Source organism: Chelonia mydas, chromosome 5, assembly GCF_015237465.2.
Source record: "Chelonia mydas isolate rCheMyd1 chromosome 5, rCheMyd1.pri.v2, whole genome shotgun sequence".
Lineage (NCBI taxonomy): Eukaryota > Metazoa > Chordata > Testudines > Cheloniidae > Chelonia > Chelonia mydas.
In genome coordinates, this window is record NC_051245.2 from 75,883,051 (window position 1) to 75,909,076 (window position 26,026).

A 26,026-nucleotide genomic window follows, 5' to 3' on the forward strand; every position below is an offset into this window, starting at 1 on the left:
GATACTAAAACCATAAAAAAGCTTGAACAAGTAGGCCACAAAGTGAAACTTCTAAAAACGTATGTACCTTAAGTGCTAAACTCCACTCTGTTATACTTATGTAAATCCACAGTAATTATGTTGTAATGAGACAAGAATTAAGGACTGAATTTGTAGAGAGGTTTTTTTTTAATTGATACACAGAAAGATAACATGACTCCATGTGCATTAAGATGAGACTACCCCCTTAATGAGTTAATGAACTTCTAAAGAGCTGAAAGGGACTCTGTCAGGATTGATAGGCATACTCTGGCATTGACCTCCTTTGAAAGCTCTTACCTTTCTGATGCTTGCCATCTATTTCTCTTTCGAGTAAACCATTGCAACTATCCAGAAGGGGGGAAAAACCATAAACAGCGATGGTGCACTATGATGAACAACTGCACGCAGAGCTAGCTGCCCAGTCCAGCATTGCACAGTCTTAGTCCCTGGGAATCATCAGAAGCATTGTGCACAAAAATGGTTTCTAGTGTTCAGTGCTGCTAGCACTTCTTGTGTTAGGCAGCCAAAATTGTTGACAGGATGAATAATGGATGGGGAAAGAATTAGTCTAAATGGATGGCAAATGGATTGTGTGGAAAAGGAGAGTATCTGAGAAAGATATTGGTCAGAAAGGAAGGAGAATAGAGAGAAGAGGAAAAGAGAAGATCAGCTACATGGATGGAAGACACAAACCAGAAGTTGAGATGGGAAAAAGAAGATACAGGGGCAAGAGGAAGAGAGAAACAGAGAAAATGTATCTGACCAGTAGTAATATTTTTTGAGAGTCATAGACAAGGAGTGCTAATTTCAGGAAAGTCATTTCAGGCATCTGTAAGTAGTAAGTGCAATAGGAAAAATTGAACCAGCAGACGTTGAGGTAAGAAATCGATCAAACAGATTTGGAGACATGAGCATTACAAAACTTTGATTCCTGAATTTCCTTGTTAGTGAGATGCTGTCCTGCTTTGAAAGACGTCAGGAGTGGACCCTTCCCAGTTTATTGTGAGAGTCACATTAAACGAATCAGCGCATATGCGCAATCCCTATCTTAGTGTTTTTGTTATTATTTTTCAGATAGTTGCAACGATCAGTTGGAAAAGAAATAGATGGAAGGAATGCGAAAGGTGTAGGACCTACCAGATGGGAGCACTGTCATGGTAGGTCAATGTTTAAGGCTACCAACTTTGACAGTGTCCCTTAGAGCTGTGCGATAAATTGTGAAAGAGCAGTGTTTAGCAAATGATTTTGCATGGAATGGTAACAATTCCAGTCCATTCTGGGAAATGAAGTTAAATGGACGCAAGACTAGTCCCGTTTCCCTTCTGAAGAGGTAACTTGAATAAATTGTCCTGAATTTTTGAAAATAATTTTTTCTTTGATAGATAAACCAGTAGGGGAAAACCTGGCAATTACAGACCAGTAAGCTTTATATCAGTACCAGGAAAATTTATTTGAAATAATAATTAGATTCTTTTTTTAAAAAAGCACAGCTTCGGTAAAGGAAAGTTGTGCCACTCCCATCTACTAGAGTTCTTCGAGTGTGTCTGTCACCCCTCTGAGTCTGCCACATCTTCCATCTACAACATGCTCCTTTGCCAAGGGACCAGGACAGAAAGCTAGCTGCACTGACCTTATTATTCCCAGGGATTCCCTGTGCCAGTGAAAACCCAGCTGAGCTGAAAAGCTTGGATTGGTAATTTCATAGTAAGGCATTCTTAAAATCAGGCTAGTTGGTCACTCACAGAAAAAGACAGATTTTGTACAAGTGCATTTGAAAAAGGCTTATTGTATTATTACCAGAAGTGAAAGTAGGTGGTACGGGCCAGTACAGTGTGCCCCTTTTTCCATGCACCCCCCTGACTCCCTTCCCTGGCCACCGCCGAAGGGGGGGGCCAAAAGGGGCAGCTGCCCCGGGGCCCGACTATTGAAAAGTGCCTGGGGTTCCCGGCTCCTACCGCAGCAGCAGCTGGAGCCCCGGGCCCTTTAAATCACTGCCAGAGCCCTGACCAGCATGGGCTGGCTGGGGGAGGCTGACCCCAAGGCCCCACCCTTTCCGGGGATCCAGAGCCAGGTCCCCGTACCGGTAAGTATTTTATCTTACTTTCACCCCTGATTATCACAAGCAAAATTTGGCAGGTGTCCAAATGTAAACTCTCTTTTCATTCACTAGTCTCAACCCCAGTGTATACTGTATATTTAAAACCCATTATAAAAGTTACATTACACAAAGTAACAAAAGGTGTAAAATCAAATTAACTGTGGGACAGGAAAAGCAAAAAGGGGGAAATGTATCATCTGGTCTCTATAATCATCTTAAGGGATAGTTCAGTATTCTAAATTATTCCTGTTCCCCATTGTTAACTTTGATTGTCAAGTTAGGAGCTCTGACTTACTGAAGAGTTATCTGTATGGATGATTTTTAAAAATAATTTAGACCAAGATTTTCAAAACGGAGTGCCTAAAATCAGGGTTCTAAATTCAGTTTTAGGAACCTTAATAGGAACACCCAGCTGTTCCCATTGACTTGAAAATTTTTGCCTTAGTTTATAGCAGAGGTTTTAAAGACACTTACAGCTAGTCGTGTTCTTTCTACATCTTTGCAGACATTGGTTGAATATGGAGCAAATGTCACTATGCAAAACCGTGCTGGAGAGAAACCCTCACAAAGTGCTGAACGACATGGACACACCATGTGTTCCCGTTACTTAGTGGTTGTGGAGACATGCATGTCATTGGCATCTCAGGTTGTGAAGTTAACTAAACAACTAAAGGAGTAAGTGTCTAATTCATAAGGGTGGGATAGTGGCTACGCTGGGAATGTTCTCAAAACAAGTCTCTCCCTTGTCTTCAGTTTATTAACTAGGTCTCTCTGCTTCCTCTACATTAAAATTAGTCAATTAACACTTTCCCCTTCTTTCTCCATCCACCACCATACTCTAATCAAGCTGCTCCTTCATCTTTAACTGCTTAGCTCTTCTACTAATCTTGGTGAGAGTTCGCTGTTCTTATGTGGGCGTGGGTTTGAGTGACGATATCTATGTATTTATGTGTGTGTAAGTAATCACCTTACACTTGTTCCCTTAAAAGCCTAAGGATCACATGATTTCTAATCTTATTTTTCTATTCACTTAGCATACATTTGGTTATTTGGTTGAAATGGTTATTTGCAATTACAGTGTTGGGTGTTGACGTTTTGAGGAATAATGAAAATAGTAGTTGGAAAGTCTTTGGGTCTTGGAAATACAATATTTCCAGAATACTATGTTCTGGTTTTTTTCTGCATATGACCAAGTTTGAGTGCATCACTATGGCTCATAGCAAATGAATTAGCTATAAGGGCCTGATTTTTAAAATGTTAGGTGTGCGATAGCATGTCTACATTGTGTAAGCAGTTATTGTGGTTGAATGTCCCCTTAGGGTGAATTTTCAAAAGCACTCAGTATTGGCCTAACTTGGCTCCCATTGAGATCTGGTGGTAATATTAGACCAAAAATGAACCCTGAAAATCCAGCTTTTAGTGCACACTATATCCCATTTACACATTCAAACACGGGTCGCATGATTTATGTGGTCAATTACAAACCCAATGTTTTGAGAATCAGGGTCAAAATGTTTTATTTAATATTTATTCTTCCTTTGTTTTAAGTACATGTGTATCTGCTGCATAGGACTTTGTATATATAACAAAAAGACTTTACAGTAGCAGCTTGCCTCCTTTATCATTACAGAACGCTTCAGTTCATTTGAGGTATTTTGTTTTTGTGAACATATATGCAAACGTGTATACATGTGTTATTGAAACATCTCAGTTAATGATAGTTTACATTTTATACACACACTGTAATGACCCCATGGGTCTTGAACCTGTAAGATTGCTAGTCAACTGACCTCTCCCTGCTCACACCCGGCTGATCTCTACTTGCTGACCAAACAGAGAGAACAAGAAACCAAAAGCAACATCAGTGAGGCCTCTTCCGGGTCCTGATTGAAGGAACACCAGGTTCTCTAATTGGTCAGGGCTTCCTGTGCCTCTCTTTGGGTTTAAATAGGAAGCTGTCTGCACAATTAGGCTCTATCTGGTTGCTGCACAGACACCTCGTCCAATGCTTCAGACTCTGATATGCCTTATTACTAGCATCCTGACCGTGTCTTGATTCATGATGACCTGACTAGTGTCTGACCCCGTCCAGATGAGTTCGTGTGGCTCCTGCCTGATTCCTGGTAACTTGAACGTGATGCTCAAGAATTAGGTTGCTAAGCTGTGCAGTAGATCCAGCTGCTTACATTTCTTTCTTTCCCCACTCCCCACACACAGTGAGAAACATCTTCCAAAGCAGTGAATTCAAAAGAGAAAAATGTTATATCTTGTCACACTTTTCATATGCTGTCATTCAGTATTGAAAATTCACTCTTATTTAGATACTCATATCAGTTGTTATATTTTCACTAAAAACAAACTGAAATAGAAACGGAGAGTATAAATCACAACCATCAGTTCTCTGTTTCAGTTCTCTTTTCAGTAGAATTCTCTTTTATCAAGACTCACCGTACCTTTGTTAGATTTTACCTTTGATGTCTCCTTGGGGAGGGAAAACTAAACCTGACAGCCAGCAGGCACGTTTGCCCCCTTAGGAATAATATCTAGCTCAGACTATTTCCTGAGAACAGCAACAGGCACCTCCCAGACCCCCGGCTTCCCTTGAGCTGTAGAGCCTAGGAATCCCTTAGAATCATTAAACTTGACTCCAGATTAGTTTCTGTGCTTGTCCCAGCTGGAAATCAATCTGTGCTCTGTAGGAGTCTGTCTCTTCAGGCCAAAGGGGTTTGTTCCACTGAGTGCAACACTGCCTCTCCCCCATCTCTGATAGAGACAAAATGCTGTGAGCTTCTTGTGGAGCTGTCTTGCAGCCTAGTCAGGCAGTGGAATAATCCATCGTTGGCTTGAAAAAGCAACTTCTGCCCACCTGCTTGCCCCACTACTGGAACTGATAGGAGCAGCTACCCACTATGCTTAGTTGCCCACACATAGCAGTCAGTGCATATTCTGGAAGAGGACAAGAGTTCAGGCCTTGCTTTGCACCCACCCCCAAACCAGCAGTGGCACAGAAACACACAGCGATACCACTGTCGTGAATGGGCGTAGGGAGCCCCAGCTCCAGACTAACTGGAAGACTCAGTGACTCCAGTATTTCTCAAGATTCCAACTTCAGCAGGGCCCCAGCCCCATCTGAGAGGGCCAGATCCTCAGCCAAGAGGACTTAAAGGGTATGTTCCTGTTGGACACAAAGCTTACTATGCTGGTTTTTCTCTGCTATCTCTCCCAAGCCTATAATAGGGATTATTCCAGGAGCAGGAGGGATTACAGTTGGAGTGCCCTCCACGCCAGTGATCCTAGGTTGGCAGAATGGTCCCTAGGGGACTGTTCCATCCTGCATAAATTAGAGCAGCCCCTGGTTGGTCCCAGGATTGGAAGAGGCTAAAAGGAGGCTTAGAGTCACCTTTGCCTCCCAAACTCCCTCAGCAGTGCCAAGCATGACCCTATAGACTTCCAGAATGGCCACCTTCCACACTTGCTGCAAATCCTGGACTGATACATCAGGCCATTGCAGCATAACACTGGACACTTTCCCATCACCTTCCCCCTACCCTCCCAGTTGCTGCTGACCACAGCTTACTTCCACTTACTTACCAGTGCTTCACATCAGCCGGAGATAAGTGCCTTTCTCTGAAACCCCCTTGTATCTCCGTCGATGGAAGCGCTAAAGTGGTTAATACTACCACCTTCCTTTTCAGCCACTTCATCTGCCTCCCTGGAATGGGCGCCACTGTTAACATGTTGTCAAGCCAGACTGTGCCAAATACTGATGGGATCTGGCTATGTGAAATCAGATCACCATTCCTCCTGCTCAGCCTGGCCAGCCAGAAGCTCAGATGCCTGAACCAACTCAGGAAGCATCTCTTCTGTTTCTTGTTTCAAGGACCCTCCCCAGAAAAGGAGCACCTGGCAGAGAGCAACCCCAGGGGAAAGACACTCTGCTACTGGACTAAGCCCCTCCATGGTTCAGTGTTAAGGGAGAGCACAAAAACAGGAGTAAAACAGAACATTCAGATCAGTTTTCAGTTTCCCCCCTTGATCAGAGCAAATGGGCAAGCTCAAAGGCTAAGAGTAAACACAAAAGGTCTCTAAGGTGGTCTCGGTCTCTCCCTAGAGAGAAGATATGACACTCAGAAAATAGGAAATGTGTAGAAGCCAGAAATCCTCCCTTTCATCCTCATCTTCAGAGTCAGAAGAACTCAGAATCCAGGCCAGAAGAGAAGGAGATCCAGGAAACTTCCTTCTACCTGGGTCAAAGGGAAAATGAAACAACAAACAAGTATTTATCTTCAGCTTGAATATAAAAAGCCCATCCTGCATCTCTCTGCCTAGTTATAGAGAACATGATCAATTCAGAATGGGAGCAGCCAACCAAAAGAGATTCCCAAGACAGTCACAAAAGTTTTTCACAATGCCTACATAAAATGCCTTCGGTTGTACTTCTCAAGGTCACCGAGGCGCTTAACGATTTGGTTAATCAGACTGATTTCCTCAATAATATGTCTATGGCCTAAGGAACCCATGGACCTCTGATAGAAGACACCCTGATGCACAAATGAGCCAACTTTTGACCCTCTACTGGCATTATCAGCCTTGACCTGTGTGTTACTTGAGTTATCTTGGTCTGAACAATTCAATCAGGCCCAAAGATATAAAATCAGCCCCTCCCTAGATCTCTTTGACAGTGCCTTTCCATGGCAGACTCCTCTGTGGACTCCTTATGGTTTGCAGCATGATGTATTGGACATAATACCATAGCTAGATGACATTTGGTGGAGCTTGGGGGTGGGAATCATCTACCCAAGCCAAGCACTAAAAGGCTTCCTTGAAATCCTCAAGGGGCAAGCTCTTTGTCAAAGCAATGAATAAAGGAGCCCTAGAATAAAAAGATATAGACAAAAATACCCTCGTGTCAGTGAAGCATGGACTACAGGTTTTCATCAAAAAGCAGTCTGTCCTTTTATTGCCCCTGTTCATCTACATTCTGTAGATAAAACACCAGGATTTAGCTGAAATTTTATATGAATGGTTTTATAAAGTTGTGTAGTTGAAGCCAAACAATTAATAATGATTATAGGATAAAATGAAACTTTATAGTGTGCTCTGTTTGTTTTGTGTATGGTACTTTGTTATAAAATATAAAAGTGTATTCAGATACCAGCTGTTAACTTTAAAATGTTATTCCATCATTACTTATGTGTTTTATTTTCTACTGTATAAACTGCCTGGGTTTTTTAAATAAAACAATAGATCTGGGCACATTGAAACATTTTGATACAGTCTGGGGCCTCAGCTTGTTCCCACTATCATAAGTGACTAAACTCTGTGACTTGATTAGGAGTAAGGTAGGGCCCATAGTTAGTAAGGGCCATACCCTGAGGTAAGAATCTCAGTATTTGGCCTTTAGATGTTTAGAAGTAAATTAACCCCTAACTATACACACAGCAGTGAGGGTGATCCGTAATTATGTATTTTTATAGCAAAGCCCATAATATTGCATGACAAAGTATTGCTCATAGAATATCAGGGTTGGAAGGGACCACAGGGGGTCATCTAGTCCAACGCCCTGCTCAAAGCAGGACCACTCCCCAACTAAATCATCCCAAGCCTGACCTTAAAAACCTCTAAGGAAGGAGATTCCACAACCTCCCTAGGTAACCCATTCTAGTGCTTCACCACCCTCCTAGTGAAAAAGTTTTTCCTAATATCCAACCTCCCCCACTGCAACTTGAGAGCATTACTCCTTGTTCTGTCATCTGATACCACTGAGAACAGTCTAGATCCATCCTCTTTGGAACTCCCTTTCAGGTAGTTGAAAGCAGCTATCAAATCCCCCCTCATTCTTCTCTTCCGCAGACTAAATAATCCCAGTTCCCTCAGCCTCTCCTCATAAGTCATGTGCTCCAGCCCCCTATTCATGTTTGTTGCTCTCCACTAGACTCTTTCTCATTTTTCCACGTCCTTCTTGTGGTGTGGGGCCCAAAACTGGACATAGAGGGCCTGGGGGTATGTGTTTCTAGCAGGTGGTGTGGACTCTGTTTAAAGAGTTATAACTACCCCTCAAGAATATATGATCCTGTAATTCACAAGGCTCTCGTGTGTGCGCGTGCATGTCTGTTACATAGTATTCATTATGTAATGAAATGAGAGAAATATGGCAATGGAGTAAGCTTTAATATTTTTAGTTTAATAAAGAATAAATAGAACTAATATTTTTGTATAATGCCTTTCAAAAATAATTGAGGTTGGGCAGGAGTAACTGTAAGAAAAGATGATCTAGTGAGGGAAACATATAAATAAAGGTTACAAGTATAGGAAGTTTTTAGTTACACCTATGAAGCAGTTTGTATTCTTTCAGATTAGTTCTCCCTGTATGTGATTTATATTTCTTATTTTAATATTCTGAAATGGAAGTTGAGAAAAGGATAAGAGGTGAGTGAATAGCTATGTAGATATCAGAGAGTAATTGCAAATGAAAATAATTTGCCTGACCCTGGAAAAGACTGTGTCTTGGGAATTTACAGTATAATCCAGTGCTGACAGACTGAGGGAGTGATTTTAAAATAGTACACAGAACTGAGTAGGCGAAGGGAAGGAAAAGGCAAAATTAAAAGACGAGAAGGTGTGTATAACTTAGTGTGGTTATGCTTTGAGAAGTTACTGTAAATGGCATGTTGGGATCTCCCCTTTATTGCTTTAGTACTTTCCAGATCCACTTTGTGCGTTAGAAGAAAAAACATTTATTTTCTGTCAGTCCTGCAAATACAACCTGGGATCTGAGAAGTCATCTGGATTCTTTCTGGCTCTGACATTTCCAACTATAAAGACTCTGTATTTTGAACTAAGTTAACAATTCTGTTGATGGTATTTGAGCTAGGAAAAAATCCAGCTCACTGTCACAGAGCTATGTTCGTTCTGCACAACTAACAAGATTAAAAAAATACTAAAATACTAAAAATATAAAGGAGGTAGATAAGACCAAAAACATAAAGCAGATTAAAAGGTAGTGCTTTTTGCATGGTCACTTTTAATGTACAAGTACCTATGCTTAAAGGGGTAGGAAATAAAATCAAATGTGCTGAAAGCATTGTGGGTAAACAGCACTTTACACCACCTGTCTTGCACATTTATTAAATCTTTCTAGTTTTCTCTTTCGTTTGAGGTTTATCTGTGATAAGCTAAATAGCAAGACCCACAAATATGGGTATTTTAGTTAAGATGGTACCCTAATTTAGTGTATGTTGAGTATTCACGGCTATGTCAGGAGATAGCTTTGTCAGTGGATAGAGGAGTCAAAGCTTCCATCCCAGGAAATTTAGGTCCATTTTCTGCAGTCTGCTCAAGGCTACTTTGTAAGTAGTACACTTTGAACCATCCAGAAAGAACCATCCAGAAAGAACCAATGGTGAAGTCCTTGTGAACAAGAAGAATTTCGAGCCAGCAGAAAGATGGCAGATGTGGCTCCACCACCTCTTGAGCCAGCCATCACACTAACCATTCCCAACCCACAGCAGAAGGGGATGGAGAGGATGGGACACAGTGGAGCAGAGTTCAGATACACCTAATAATATGCCAGCGTTAAGTTAGGACTGCTCCTGTGATGTCCTAATTTGCACCCAGATTGGGTAGCCCTGAATCAGGGAGCCACAAGAAGCTCCATGCAGTGTTCTCCCTCGCCTTCCACTCAGGACTGGAGAATCCAGAATTCTGCTCCTAGAAAGTATCTTTACATATCTTTTCGAAACACAAATGAATCCATTTTCTTGTGGCCTCAATCAATATAGTTCAGATTTGTCCGTGTCTTGAATATGTCCTGGGATTACAGTAATTTTAGATTAAAGGGAAGTAAATCTGTACACCAAGTGCAACTCCTAAAGTTATAAATTGTAGCTCATGGCCACTCTTTGAGATAGTCTCTTCATGCACTGCTTCATTTTGAGCTGAGTAAAAGGCTGCTTGAATCAAGATAGAGTATTGTATAAAATGTGCTTCAGTCTTAGGTTGCTTACACAGCAACTAAACAGCATGTGCCAGACGACTTGGACTTGCAGGGCTCGGACTGCAAGGCTCTTTCGTTGCAGTGTAGCCTTCCCGGTTCGGGTTGGAGCCTGAGCTCTGAGACCTTCCCACCTCACAGGATCCTAGAGCCTGAGCCCGGAAGTCTACACTGCCATGAAACAGCCCAAGGGCCACAAGTCCAAGTCACCTGGCATGGGACAGCTGTGGGTTTTTCATTGCAGTGTATACATAACCTTAGTGGCCAGCATCATTGTATCAAATATGAAGCTAACTAATATAGTGTCAACTTTCCTAGCAAGTTATCAGTGAATGCTTCAGCTGGGTGCAAACTTCATATTCTAGAGAACTGGATTTTTTAAATAAAGTAATAAAATATTTCCAAGGGTGAACTGTTCAAAGGTGAGCACCTAAAGTGAACTCTCAGAAAAATACACAAAGACAACCAATATTTGTGTATGCACTTTGGTTGATACAACTTCTGCACACACATTTGAAAACTTGGACTTTTTAAAAGTATATGTGCAATAAAACCTGTTATACTACCCCACCCCACTATGAATTCTCTATATGACACATTTTACAGAAAAGCTATTTCGGAAATCTTTTAGAGAATTTTAAAAAAATGTATTGGGATTAGTTCTTATATTGTTCTACCTGTGTCTTAGTTACCGTGAATCCAGCTACAAACTGTCAAAGAAGAGGAAAAATTAAAACTAATAAACTTAAAACACCTCTTAAAAAGGCCTTAAAACCCTTATGTACGTAAAAATGTCTTGATGGTAAAATGTTGTACGTGGGAACATACCCTGGCAGAAGGAAGAATTATGTCTGCTATTGGAAAGCTTTCAGAGTGGCAGCCATGTTAGTTTGTATCCGCAAAAAGAACAGGAGTACTTGTGGCACCTTAGAGACTAACAAATTTATTAGAGCATAAGCTTTCGTGGGCTACAGCCCACTTCATCGGATGCATAGAATGGAACATATAGTAAGATATATATAGAGAGAGATATAGATATATATACAGATAAGTTGGAAGTTACCATACAAACTGTGAGAGGCTAATTAGTTAAGATGAGCTATTATCAGCAGGAGGAAAAAAAACTTGTGTAGTGATAATCAAGATGGCCCATTTCGACAGTTGACAAGAAGGTGGGAGGATACTTAACTTAAAGAAATAGATTCAAGTTTTTTTTTCTCCTGCTGATAATAGCTCATTAGCCTCTCACAGTTCGTATGGTAACTTCCAACTTATCTGTGTGTGTGTGTGTGTATGTGTGTGTGTATGTGTGTGTATATCTTACTATATGTTCCATTCTGTGCATCCGATGAAGTGGGCTGTAGCCCACAAAAGCTTATGCTCTAATAAATTTGTTAGTCTCTAAGGTGCCACAAGTACTCCTGTTCTTTTTATTGGAAAGCTGCGAGTCTCTCTTTTCCTAAAGTTATGAAGCCTCAATTTCTAGCTCTGCAAAGTTTTGAGATAGTGGAGTTTAAATCTGTCATTGGTACAAGAGTAAATATTGTCTGTCTTGAGCCACACAGGTACAAGAGAAATGCAATTTATTATGGATGTCATCTTCATATTTTTCTTTATATAGATCTCTCTGTACCTGGAATAAGTGTCTGTGTTCATATTTGCATATATGGTCTTTCTCTCTTTCTTTGCTAGGGTTGCTCTGTAATCATACGTGCAATATCAGTTATGCACAATATTGTGTGTTTATTTAATTGTGGTTCTCCAAAGCTCTAGACATGCATGCAGACTATTTACAAAGCACATACAGAGTAAAACAGGAAATTAAGAGGTTGTGTATGGGCTATGGTTGTGTATTCTATTCACTACACTGTGGTATTTTCGTCACTGTCCTATGTGGGAGTGCAGGTACACAGTCTGCTCTATCCTTCAGGATGAAGTAGATAGTTCTGCTGATGCACTAGTCCTGTTTTGTGGTCAATGGCCTTGCCCCCTCCTCTTAACCTTCCTGGGATTTGCTCTGTAGAGGGAATAGGAGTGAGCAATACCTGCACTCCCCAGAGCTAGGTCCTCCTGCAAGGGGCATCCATTCCCTTCCCATGCATAGCTGAGCAAGAGCCATCGTGATCTGACCTTAAGTTTGCTGTGACTTGACAGTTTGGGATTTTAAATTGGCACCAGATGGATTAAGCTTTGTGCGTCACTCAGCTCCAGCAAATTGCTGCTTAAAATTCTAAACTTGCAACTTACAGCAGTCACTAGCAGTAATAAATAATTTATATTAACTGGGCAGTTTTCAGAAGGTGCTATACAGTGATCACGGGGTTCCCATAGGGATTAGAGGCAATTTACAGGAGTACAGAACCTCTTTGTCCATGTTAATATTTGTATACACTCTATATTTGCATCTTCAATTATGGATGAACAGAGCCTTTCTTCTGAATGTGATGCTGAATGAGTGGTATCATTTACCCTCTTGTTTAATGATGGGTTTAATGGTTTAATATTTCCTTACAGGCAGACAGTAGAACGTGTGACATTACAGAACCAACTCCAGCAGCTTTTAGAAGCCCAGAGATCAGAGGGCCAATCACTACCAACATCCCCAAGGTAACAGTTTACAGGAGTGGAATTCTAAAGTAGTGTAACTTGGAGCCTTTTTATTGTATAACTATTATTAGGAGAGATGATGGTCTATCTATTCATTCACACATTAAAAAATAGTAAAACATCTGCTAAAACTCAGTACATTTCTTTTTCACTGCTGATTTAAAGTTCACATCTTTTAAATTGCCAGCTTGTAATAGGTGTAAATACTGGACATTCTTAGAAAGATGTAAGCAGAACTAATCATCCCTGTTCCTCACCAGTATAAAATCTGATTTATTGTGGAAGCCGAGTACATTTTGTATAAGATGAATCACAGTGAACACTGGAAACACCTGGTGAAATTGTAAAGCTTCACTTTATGTGGTCCATTGTAACCTCATGCTGGCTATAATTCATAAAACCAGTTGCTAGCAAAACATGCTTGCAGATTAATGTGGCTCCTCACACTCCTTATGTGTTTTGCCCATACTAGCTAGTGTAAAAAACCACAAAACCAGAAACCTATATAATTTAACATGTCAATGCCTTTTGCTAAAATAGATCACTTGACATAAAACTGCGGGGAGGAAGGAGACAAGACTGGGAGCCAGCAGGCCTGGTTTATGTTTCTGACCCTGTCAGACTTCTTATATGTCTTTGGCCAAGCCAATTTTATCCTGATCCTGCAAGAACTTAAGTATGTGCTTAACTTTAATCAGTTGTCAGTCCAGTTGACTTCAATGGGATTGCAAATGCGAGCAAAGTAACACACATATTTAAATGTTTGCAGGATTGTTCCCTTAATCGCTTTCTCACTCAGAGTCTTTATCTGTAAAATGGAGATAATACTTTCCTGCATAAGAGGGGTGTGTTATGGAGCTAACTTGATTTTAACATAGGCGCTGAAGTCAATGGAAAGAGCCACCTATTGACTTCAGTGGACTTAGGATCAAGCCCATAGAGTGCTATTTATACAGCACCTAATACGTTGTGGGAAACATACTAATCATTAGTATTTGTAGAGTGCACTGGATGGGGTATTATACAAGTGCAAATTATTATTATTTATATTATTTTCTGAAGTAAATGCACCTTCTGAGACTGAAGAAGTGTTTGTATATACAAGAGGGGTGGATTGGTGGGTGAATTGGTTGGTTGGTATATCTTTTTCACATGGGAGAGGAAGATGCATGCTCTGCATCACTCACTAATTCTAACCACGAACCACCTCCTCTTGATTATGTGGGTAGGGATGAAAGTGGCTCTTCATTTTTTTTAAACTTTGCTTTCATGGTGGTCACTGTTTTCCTCCCAGTTACAACTCCCTCACCCATCCTATCTTACCATGCCAATAGCTCTGCTCATTGAAGCACATTCCAAGAGCCAAAGGAAGATCATCAGAACTAACCCTCTTTCACGCAAATGATAGGAATCTCTATGCTAGAACCAAGTAGTTTTTGCATGCACATTTCCCAGGAGGCCAGATACAGCTTTCATTTGTCTATTTCATTTATTACTATTTCACTTATATACTAAACATTTCTTAATTAAGATGAAGTGATTAATAATAGTATATTAATGTAAAAAGTCCCAGCATTAGGACTATGAAATTATTAGAACTATAGTTGTTTGAAAAAAGAAGAAATTCACACCTACACTGCCTCAAATTAACTGTAACTGAGTTCTTTGCCTGTGGCCATGAGTAAAAGCAGGGTGGTGTTTGGTTTGTAATCAGGATATGGAATTTGTGGACTCTGACCCATGCCTCAGGGAAGGAGCTCTGTAACATAAATCCTTTACAAGCCAGACTTAAGATTGTATTTCCTTACTTTCCAATATTTGAGTTTTTTATTTGTGTAATGTCCTAATAATGTTGAACTTAATTAATGTATATTTACATACTTTTCAATATGCTAAATATAAAGGGGGAGGTGTGAATGGCCCTAACTTTTTATATAGTCTTACATGGTTTATTGTTAGTGGTGGGTGAATCCAACATGTGTGAAATGCACCTCTGGCTAGCACAAAGCATGTTTGTGGTAGTTAGGCCAAGTTATCTTTGTATTATGATTGGACAAAAATAATTTAAAAAGAATGGTTTTTTTTTACCTTTTTGAAAAACGTCTAAGAAAGATCTGTAACTGAAAAACAACTGTTTCTTTCAGTTTTTCCTCTAAAACTCTTCTTTGGAATTCAAGTAGCCATACACAATTTCAGACTGTACTGAGTTTTTCTTTGTGAATTTTAGAAGAGAAAGGGAGTCAAAATCTAGTTTAGAATGGGAACAGAGTTAAAGCCTTCACTGTGGAGCCACTGCAGTTGCTCCATAATAATACATTCTACGTGGACAAAGACCAAGGGGATAAGAGGAGCAATATGCTCAGACAGATGCGCACTGCAAATGGCAGCACTGAATTTGATATCTGTACATATTTGACCGTAGTGTCCTGTATTGAAAATCATTTCTCTTTTTTTTTTTTTAAGTTCACTATTGTCCCCTCCTTGTGGCAAACCCCAATGGAAAGCCTCTGATGCAGATGATTTGTCTCTACCAAAAAGTAAATTGAACACCCAAGATGGGATTCAGATTCTTGGCAGCATGGGAACTTCCAGCCATACTCGGTCCAAGATGAAAGACGAGGACTCCGATAAAATCCTACGCCAATTGTTGGGGAAAGAAATCTCTGAGAATGTCTGTATGCAGGAGAAGCTGACACTGGAATTTCAGGATGCTCATGCTTCCTCCAAGAATGTGAAGAAGATTCTACCGGAGAAAAGGGAGCTGAAGTTAGCCAGACTGAGGCAGCTTATGCAGAGATCCCTCAGCGAGTCTGATACAGACTCAAATAATTCTGAGGACCTGAAGAATACTCCCGTGAAAAGAACTGACAAACCAAGGCCACAACCGATAGTAGAAAATGTTGAAAGCACTGAGAGTTTGCACCTGATGATTAAGAAACACACTTTGGCAGCAGGGCGCCGGTTTCCTTTTGGCATTAGAGCTTCCAAATCTGTGGATGGCCACAGCCCATCTCCCTCTTCAGAGAGCAGTGATCCTGATAACGAACCCCAGTATCAGTCTGGGACTGCATCTCAGAGCCAAGTTTCTGGAGATACCTCTCAGTCCAGCACTGACAGTGCCACTGTTCAAAAGGTTGCTACTAGTCCTAAGAGCGCCCTCAAGTCTCCCTCTTCAAAGCGCAGAACCTCCCAGAATTTAAAACTCAGAGTAACCTTTGAGGAGCCCGTGGTGCAGATGGAGCAAACAGAGATTGAACTGAATGAGGAAAAGGACAAAGACCGGGGCAAAGCGCCTCAGCGGGCTCCAGCCAGCACTGAACCTGGGGATCAGCTGAAAAGGCCATTTGGAACATTTAGATCTATAATGGAGACTCTGAGCGGGAACCAGAACAACAACAACAACAGTCAAACAGCAAACTTGATGAAAACCTCATCAACATTGCCCTTTACCTCATTAGGAAGAAAGGCTGCAGATAGCAAGGGAAATCCAGCAGCTCCTACTAAAGGAAAAAATAAGACAGTGAGTGCTCTCAGGGTGTGGGAAGGAGGTGTTTTTTTCCTCTCATTTCTTTTCCTTTTTAAGTAATGAACAATTTGCCTTTGATTAAGAATGACAGCTTCGTTTTCTTCCCTCCCCACTGCCATGTACACACAAACAATAAGCGCTGTTTGACTGGTAAAAAGAAACACAGACTGCAGATCATAGTTGGCCTTTATTGGAAGACTTATGGAAGGAGAGGGAATTGTTGAGGGTGAAATTCCTCCCCCCATGCAGAGAGTCAGCACAAAATCTAGGAACCACTTAAGTGCACAAGTGCCCTTAATTGATGCATTGGCTCTGTGCTCTGCACAGAGGGGAGTTTCACCCAGAATAAATTTTTAATCTTCTTGTGGGGGACAATTCATAGTGAGAACATTAATTTTAAAACCTTTGGATTACAAAGGAGTAAATAAATTCAGGGCCACCCCTATCTTATAGACCTGATTACCCGGAGTGGCAGGATTGAGAGAGTGGCAGAAAATAATGTAAACATACCCTTTTTCTGCCGCTGCCCCTCTCCGCCTCCATTTCCGCTATAGCGCTCTCTATGAGCAGCCACTGCCCAATTCACTCCTCACACCCTCCCAGCTGTTGCTTTCTTTCCCGTACACCCTCCTGTTCATATCAGAGCAGCTGATTGGTACCTGAGAGTTGGCATATCATAGTGAGCTGAGCTATGATGTAGCTCACATGCAGCCTGGGTGCCCAACCAAGTGCCCCTCCAGAGAGGAACTGGGGAAAGAAGGATGTGTCTGTTCAGAAACCGCCTCCCTTGTTTGAAAGAGGGAGCAGAATTCTCCCAAATGAGTGTCTCCCTGAGGGAGGGAGGGAGAGAAAGAAGAGTGTGTGTATGTGTGAGTGCAAGAGAGACAGAGGGGTGGGAAACAATGCGAGTACAGTGTGTATGTGGCTGTGAGGAGCAACAGGCGTGTCTGGCGAGGCATAGAATAGAATGTGTGAGTGACAGGATGTGGTGGAGCACTGAACGTGAGTGATGAGTCAGGGTCTCTTGGGGTGAGAAGGACGAGGGAAGGGATAAATGGAGGACAAAAAAAGGAAGGAGAAATTGAAGGGGAGGAGAAACATTAAAAGAACAGCAAACAGACTAAGGGAGAGAAAAATGGAGGAATTATGTACTGTTGAAAAATACAATTTAGGAGTAAATGGAAAAAGAGGAAGAAAAGGTGCATCCCAATATACAGCCAGTTAGAGGAAGTAAATGAAGGAAAGAAAAAGGCAAAAAAAAGAGAAAGCAATCTCATAAGATTTACTGTATTATTAATAGACCATGTAGTGCCAAAACATTAAATGAAAATTAAAAATGTAAAGCCAATGGGATAGTTAGATGGACAAGAGAGAGTGCACTTAATGCTATTTGCATAGAAATGCACAGCCAGGTTAAAGATTGCAGATTTGGGCCTTCAAATAGCTCACAAATTGTTGTAACTGTAATAGATGAACTACCATTGAAATACAGAAGTAACTCGATACCATAAGAGTGAAATTTTTCAAAAAGATGGATTGAGATATTTGAGAGAGAGAGAAAAGGACTGATTGTCTTCAAAAATATTCTGGCAGAAAATGAGACAGTGTGGATGAGATAATATCTTTTACTGGACCAACTTCTTTTGGTGAAAGAGACAAGCTTTCGCACTTTTGCAGAGCTCTTCTCTTTCACCAACAGAAGTTGGCCCAGTAAAAGATAATTACGTCACCCACCTTGTCTTTCTAATATCCTGGAACCAAGACAGCTACAACACTGCAAACTGACAGAAAGTGGTGTCGTAAATAGTTTACTTAGCTCACTTAGGAAGATTAAACAGTTGGAAAGGAAATTCTGACGCTATCAATCATTCCTTGCAGTATTGACACTTGCTCTATGTAGAATCGTAGGACTGGAAGGGACCTCAAGAGGTCATCTTGTTAAATGTCAATGTGCCCCATTTGCATGTTATCTTTGTCAAACACCAAATTCATCTGGAAATGTAGCTTCACAGCTGGTCAGAGATACCTCACAGCAATGGACTTTCTCTATCTCCAAAAAAGTAACAGATTAATTATGTTTTAAAGTATCTTTTTAAAAAGCTTTCACTGTTAAAAATTCTCCTGTAGCCTTTTGACTGCACAGTTACTTTACATACGTCTGTGTGCATTGTGCATGTGATAAGCTCATTGCATGTTTTCAACTGACTTATATATTGCACTTCCCTAGGGGCCTTACTCCAGCTACACCAATCTTTCCTCTAGCATGCTGATTGAAGACCATCTGTGTAACTATGCATGGTATGTGCTGATGCAGAGTGAATTGTTTGGCTTCGTTATTGTTGCTTTTCCCCGTCCTAATTGCATGTGCTTGTTAAAATAATTCGCAGCTGAGATAAACAAAATGATTTATGTCAGGAATAAAAAACAGGGCAAATATTTGATTTCCTTAAAAAAAGAAAAAAAACACACTTGTGATGGACTTCTTCTAATGTCACAGGTGAACTAGCCTAGAGGCCTCAGCTGTGAGCATGCATAAAAGTAGTCATACTCATAAATCCGCCATGCAGTTTAGTTCCGTTTGGCATAGCACTCGGTCTCTGTTGAACGAAAGTCAAGTACCAGATGAGAATGGAAATTAAATTTCCTCTTATGAGTAGGGCAAGTCAACCTCTAATCACAATCTGAACATAAAGTACAGTGTTCTCCCTTCTGTGTTCTTCTCACCCAGCCTTGGACTTCAGAAGAAATTATATATGTTAAAACAAAGTCTCATAATTTTGACCATTTGTTTAATCTTTCTGATTTAAATGTACTGCGTTATGAGATTGTCAGGCAGACAGACCAGTTTTTCAGTAGCCATAAATGTGTGCTGCAAAATGCAGCATTTCATAAGATATATGTTTGTTTTAAAAGAAAATATTCCTTAAACTACTCTGTTGTTTTGACCTAGTGCTAGCAACTTTGGGAAAAGTTTAAAATTAATCTTTTAGCAATTTAGGAGTTTGAATGACTTTAGCAGTTTTAGGAGTTCAGGAGGTTTTGTTTTTTGTTTTTGTTTTTTTTTAAATCTAGGGCTGGGGGTGTCTGTTCCTTACCACCCAAATCCTTCTTGCATATCCCTAACTTGATTTTAATAGTTCAGACCAGTGGTTCTCAACCTAATTACTAGTGTGGGCCCCATATAGAGCTCTGTGTGTGTTATGTGGGCCACATCCGCACAATATATATACTACCTGGTATGGCCATGAGGATGTCACCTGGGCCGCAGCTGTGTGCTGATTGGGTCGCAAGTGGGCTATGGGTTGAGAACCATTGGTTCAGACAAACAAGAATCTGATTCTCACTTACACCGGTGTCAGTGAAATCAGCATCGGGATACTCAATTCTAGTTTTCGAAGGTTTTCTTCTTCCCTGGGGAATACTGGGGAGATTCGCTTCTGACCTATTTTAAGATAGGGAAAATGCCTGTATTATAACAGTCTCTTGTAATGTTTTTTGGACGCTCTCCAGCCAAAATAGCCCAGACGCTTGAGTATTGTGAGATGCTAGACCATTAATCATCCCCCTACGCTAGAACCATCTCATAGGGCTGCGAGCCCTTGCAGTATTTTCACAAGTGCCACAATTTTGCACCATTAAAATTGGCCTTTCGTGAGAAGTTCCTGGTAGCATAGGCTTTCTGCTGGAGAGGTACTGCAGTGGTTTTCAACCTGTGGTCCACGGACCCCTGGAGGTCTGCAAACTGTCTAAGGGGTCCACAAAAGGTTGTAATTACCATGGAACAGTGGTTTTCAACCTGTGGTCCACGAACCTGTGGGCATCCTGTCTAAGATTTCCAAAGGACTCCCACCTCCATTCAAAATTTTGTTAGGGTTCCGCAAATAAAAAAAGGTTGAACACCACTGATGTAGTGGATGCTGCAGTTCTGATGGCAGCTTGTAGAGGCCTCTGCTGGGAGACTGAGCTGCAGACTTTGGACTGCAGTTCAAGCCACACGAGAGTCTGGTGCTCTCCTTGCTGTTTCCCTCACAGTGAATCCATTCATGCTTTCTGCGCCACGAGGCAGATGGAGAAACAGGGAACCAGTTTAGGGATAGTTTTTAACTATCTCCTCCTTCTATCCAGCATTGAGTGGGGCTGAGAGAAGCAAAGGTAGGGGTGTGTGATGGTAGAAAAAGGATCCAAGGAGCGTGTAGATGGCTCAGTGGGTGGGTGTCTCCCCTTTCCTCTCCAGCCTGCGGGGAGCCACCCCCAACTGTCTCCCAGTCTCCCAGACCATTCACAAGGGGCAGCATCCAGGGAAGGGGAGAAAGAGCTAAGCAGGGGAAGGGATCCTAACATGGGAGCTGGGCAGCGGCAGTGCCCAGAAACAGTAGAAAGAGTGAGGTGTGGATTGGTGCTCGTTTGAAGGGAGGGGGCTGTAGAGGGCAGGGCACAGAGGAGAGAGCTGAGATCAGTGGGTTGGGGAAGGGATGGTTTTGGGGAAGAGTCCCCCTGTCAACCAGGAGTAAAAGAGAGGAGGTCCCCCAGTTGGGGTGTGTATTTTCTGTGCACTTCAGGAGAGTTCCCTGAATTACAAAAAGGGCTATTTTCGCTAGGAGTCAGAAATCAGAAAACAGACCAACAAGCAGTGCATTTAAAAAACATTTTTAAAGGGTTCTGATGATTCTTTAAGTCAAACGTTGGTTTGGTCTGTCTCATGATTTTGGAACATTCAAGTTTGACAAGTCTTTGCCTGTCATTTTCCCATTCATCAGCAAACCGCACCCACTAGTGTGATGTAGCCTGTGCAGCTTAATATGTTAGGGCAGTGGTCTCCAACCTTTTTATGCACAAGATCACTTTTTGATTTTAAGTGCCACCCAGCATTTGCGCCACCCCTTCCCCGAGGCCCCTCCCTGCTCATGCCATACCCCTCCCTCCGTCGCTCACTGTCCCCCACCCTCACTCACTTTCACCGGCTGGGGCAGGAGGTTGGGGTTCAGGAGGGGGTGCGGGCTTTGGGCTGTGACCAAGAGGTTCGGAGTGTGGCAGGGGGCTCCGGGCTGAGCCTGGGTAGGGGGTTAGGGGTGCAGGAGGGGGTATGGGGTGCTGGCTCTGGGAGGGGGCTCAGGGCTGGGGGTTGGGGTGCAGGCTCCCACCAGGCAGCACTTATCTCAGGCGGATCCTGGTCAGCAGCACAATGGGAGCTGCGGGGGCGGTGCCTGTAGGCAGGAGCAGTGCACGGACGCCCCTGCCCCACCCCTCCCCCCCAGCAGGGGCATGCTGGCCACTTCCGGGAGCGGCATGGGGCCGGGGCAGGCAGGGAGCCTGCACTGCCAGACTTTTAGTGGCCAGAGATCATGATTGACTGTCAGACGCTCCAGGATCGACCCGTTGGTGACCCTTGTGTTAGGGAAAGTATCAGCCTCAGTCCCATTACCAGTCATTCTGGGCAGAGTCTGACTTTTCCCCTGGAATGAGTTGGAAGACTGTAATTCTGATTGAAACATTACAGAGCTTTTTTCAAAAAAAAGAAGTACCTGTTTCGAATAGGATGCTCCCTCTACAGTTATAACCTTTTTCAGATGCTTAAGCCTGTGGCTTATCTATCTGGACAGTCTCAAACTCATTCTAACTCTAACCTTGCTATATGTCATTTTTTAGCAAATGGTGAATAATTATTTGAGATCAACCTGAAATCAACCAACAGCCCCATCCAACCGCAGCTTCTTTTTTTAGAAACATTTAAAAATCTCATCAGTGTCAGGGCTTTGGCTTGTTGTTTACTTTTCCAAGCGAAGTACTTTTCTTGATAGTGAAGAAATTAAAATTTCCAGGGTCCTTGTAAAATTAGATTCGCTCCATTTCTCTGAACATCTGAGGAGAGATTTCAATGCGGAGGGTGATTTTTTTTCTCTTTGAAAGGACTGGTTAGCTTTTTATTTATTACAAGTCCAAACAAATGTTTGCAATTACTGGTGTCTTAGATGCCAATGAAATGTTCACTGCATTTGAAATCTGTAATACATTAAAGTGAGCACTGGTTCATCTTATCAGTAAGAAGCTCTGTATTAGCTGCTGGCCATCAGCAACTAGAAGTACTTTGTTTGGATGTACAAGTGCATTAGGGGAATCCACCATCATAGTGCCGTCAGGTAGTTAATAAATAGTACACCCTTTTAAAATTATAAATGCCTATTAAAGCAATAGACATTGCCAATGTGAGTTCCAGTGCCCAGTAATTGACTACACTGGGAGTTATATTTCCTGAGCGCAAAATGAGTGCATAACAGGTTGAAGATCGGTTATGGTCAGTCATCAGTGTCTGCTGTGTAAGGGACCCTATGGTGCACTAGTCTAGGGGCACAGTGGTAGCCATCTCCACTATCAACCAGGAGAGCCAAGTTAGAAACCTGTTATGAAAATCTTCTCCCTCAGGCTGGCAGGAACTGGGAACAGTATACAAGTGGGGCACTAAGATCCCACCCACTCCCTCCCATAGCTCAGCATGCAGTGTTACAAAAACATGGAAAATGCTGCATTGAGCAGCAGACTGAGGAGAGGCAGTGATGAGCAGTGTTTTGTCACTAGCCTGATGGTGTTCCCTACATGGAGTCAAGGAGCAGCTTCTCTAGATGACATGTTCCCCTAGAAAAGCTGCATCCCTCCCACAAACCATGGAGCAGTTGTAGAGCTGTAATGTGGAGGGTGCTTGAGTCTGTGGCTTCTTTTGTGCTCTGCATGGCCTTCCACATGAGGAAGGCTGAGGGATACACGCAGCTGTGGATTCCAGTGGTGTTAAACTGGCATAAAACTGGAACAGCGCAGTAGCGAGTCATCCCAAAAGCAGCTGTCTGGCTTGCACAGAGCTACAGCAGGATCAGGGCTGTGCAAACATGAGCTTGAAGCCACCTTTTCAGACACGCACCCTTGACCTGTGCTCTGTGAAGTTTAACCGCACACCAGAATCTGGCCCTTACAGTGACCAAGTTATATGATGATTATACTGTAGCAGTATTACTGCTAAGGACAAGTAATGGAAGGTGGGAATTTTAAGAGTGTCCAAAAGAAGTCACTGTGAAAATGGGAGGAGTTGGATGCCTAACTCCCTTAGGCACTTTTGAAAATCCTACCCCAAAATTTAAAAACATTATTGAAGAGAATTAGAACAGCATTAAACTCACATTATGCTCTTGGGTGATTCAGATCACCGACAAATCAAAAGAATTGAAGAGTTGTGAATTGAATTTATATATTATAAAATAGTTAGCAGACTTAAATGTTTTTCTTTAGTTTCCCTGCTTAAATTAAAGGATACAATTCTGAGCACATAGTACACCCTTTAAAAACTGGTTGAATGGGCCCTTTAAAAACTGGTTGAATGGGGCATTCTGGAGATTAAAATATATATTATAGAGAAGATATACTTTTTGATGTTGCTAATAAATAACATCTTAATTATTAAAACTGGAAAAATTGTGAAAGGTACAGAATACTTGGTGCTCTACAAACAAGGTGTGGTCTTCCCATAATGAGCTTACCATATAATTATTGCCATCCTTTTGTTTACTTTTTGTTTGAATTTTTGTATGCTGAATATGATTTTCTGAACGTACTATTGAGGTAAAATTTTCAAAAGCACCTAAGTCCCTCTGGCTTGCAGTGGGACTTAGGAATTTTTGAAAATTGTACCCATTATCATTAAATATTTCAATAGTGCCTTAATTTACACAATGATAAAACATTTTACAAAATGTTAAAAACAAAGGCCCCAGTTCTACAGCTGGCTTTGGGTATCTGCCCATGCAAATCTGATAGCTGAATAAGATCCATAAGGAAGTCAGTGGGACTACGTACAGTATTAAGCCCTCCATTCAGTAGTAAATGTTTGGAGAATCAAGCTTATAGATAAAGTTGCATTCACCACACAAAACTTGCATTCTAAATAAAACAAGATAAACAAGCGCAAGACCAAACACTCCGTATCATTAGTATGATCATGGATAATTTTCTTCTTTTTCTCCCCAGGCATAATGACATCAATAGGATAAGTCTGAAATCGTACAGCCAAAAAAGTATTGAAGAGCCAGAGCTGCAGGAATTCTTCCTCTAAATCACATCTCATGGTGTCTCGTCTGCCTTCAAACATGGTTTGAAATGCCTGAAATATCTTCTTTAACAACACTAATATGAGACATAACTCTCACCAGCAAAACAAGACTGTTAGGATGCCTTAAATTTGTAGCAGTTAGACCATATACAAAATGTTTTTATGCTATGTGTGTGTGTGTAACTTGTTTGTAAGATATACTGTTCAAAGGCATGGGGGAGCAAAAGTAGTGGTTTGGAAATTGCAGTGACACGGGCAACCTCCAGAATGTTTATCTGGCCACTGAACACATTTTGTACTTCATCTATTGCATGGATATACTGTAATATGTCTGTATTTCCCTTTCTCAATGACATATACTGTAAAAATTTCAGCCAGGACTCTGCCTGCTGAGCTCCTCAATGAGACCAAGGCAATAGCATTGTTTTTTTTGTCTAGTATGTTTTGTCTGTTGTTTCTATTTTTTGTAAAAAGGAAATAAAAACTGTGTTAACAATATACCATCTGAATGGGCCCAGATACTTCTCATTTCTCTGTTCTTTGCTTCCTGACAGCGGCCTTTTTGGTTTTTAGAACGCTTAAATATTGAATGATGGAAGTATCTGTGCAGTGAACAACAACCTAGACTTCCACACAAAGGGTCAAATGTGCAAAGTCATTTGTGTTAAAAATTGCTTTGAAATTTTAAATGTGCTTTTGTAGCTTTAAAAAGAAATTTCAAAGAGCTCAGGAAACTCATAAATAAGTTTCAGAATTAACATTTTTTATTTACTGTCGGGAACTGGAATGTGCTTGGTGCTGTGCTAGCCTCAGAGTCCCTGCTCTGAGGACCCTACAGTCTATTAAAGCCCAGTTCATATCTCTTGGCAGCCCACAGACTTTCCATTAAATTCAGTGGGACCTAGTTCAGTCTTTGAAAGACAAACATTGGGAATACAAGATATACTGGGAGATCCAGAGAAAGATGTTGTTTTAGTCTCTCGCTCTGCCTTGTCTATAGTGGGTTTTTTAATGGGTTAATGTTTTGCAACCTCATGGAAGAAGTGAGTTTTTAATTCCTCGTTCAAGTCTCCTCTAGATTCTTTATACATTATCAAAACATTCCATTTGGCACTCCCTACAGTATATAGTTCTAAAGCAGAATAACAGGCAATTGTTAAATGATGCATTTCTCCCTCATTTTTCAACTGTGCTATGTGGACTTGGTGAGACAGATCTTACTACAACAATAGGCTTCCAAACAGCATAGTAAAATATAGAGAGCATTAGTCAAGAACAAGTTTACTGGTAGCATTTTTCTTTTCAAAGAAGACAAGCTACAATGTTGAAATTACACAAATTAACGTCCCACTTGTGTGATTTACAGGTAAGATAATGTGAGAGATCAGGGTGTGGCTTAATGGAGCAAAATAGGGTCACTTGGGTCAGTTTTCCAAATGTGTTTCACTGTGCAACTGTTACTGACTTGAGAGGAGATATGTGACTAAACCTTTTATGCATTGCTTATTGGCTTTCCACAGCAATTCTATCAGTTAAAAGGTAGCTGATGAAGAGATCAGAAAAATAAACTGAAATAATAAAAGGCAAGCACACAGAAGTGAAATTCAGAGTTTGTGTCAACATCCCTAGTTCTTATCTTCCATTTGGCAATGCCTTGGTTTTCAAATAGAAGGAACGAATTTAGACTCC

The 26,026-nt window shown here is 41.4% G+C and overlaps 1 protein-coding gene across 5 annotated transcripts in view; it reads left to right on the forward strand.

The window, feature by feature from the left end:
• LOC102941286 (synuclein alpha interacting protein) overlaps window positions 1-24,835 on the forward strand; it is a 106,279-nt gene extending 81,444 nt beyond the window's left edge. For 4 of the 5 annotated variants that reach the window (XM_037901614.2, XM_043547307.1, XM_043547306.1 and 1 more), the window contains 5 exons: window positions 2,625-2,794; window positions 12,627-12,719; window positions 15,183-16,239; window positions 18,473-18,543; window positions 24,256-24,835. In XM_037901614.2, coding sequence (XP_037757542.1) covers window positions 2,625-2,794; window positions 12,627-12,719; window positions 15,183-16,239; window positions 18,473-18,543; window positions 24,256-24,340 — 1,476 coding nt within the window. In that variant the 3' untranslated portion in view covers window positions 24,341-24,835. The remainder of the gene's footprint in view (window positions 1-2,624; window positions 2,795-12,626; window positions 12,720-15,182; window positions 16,240-18,472; window positions 18,544-24,255) is intronic. The other variant, XM_043547308.1, reaches the window with a different exon arrangement.
• The last annotated feature ends 1,191 nt before the right edge of the window (window positions 24,836-26,026 follow it).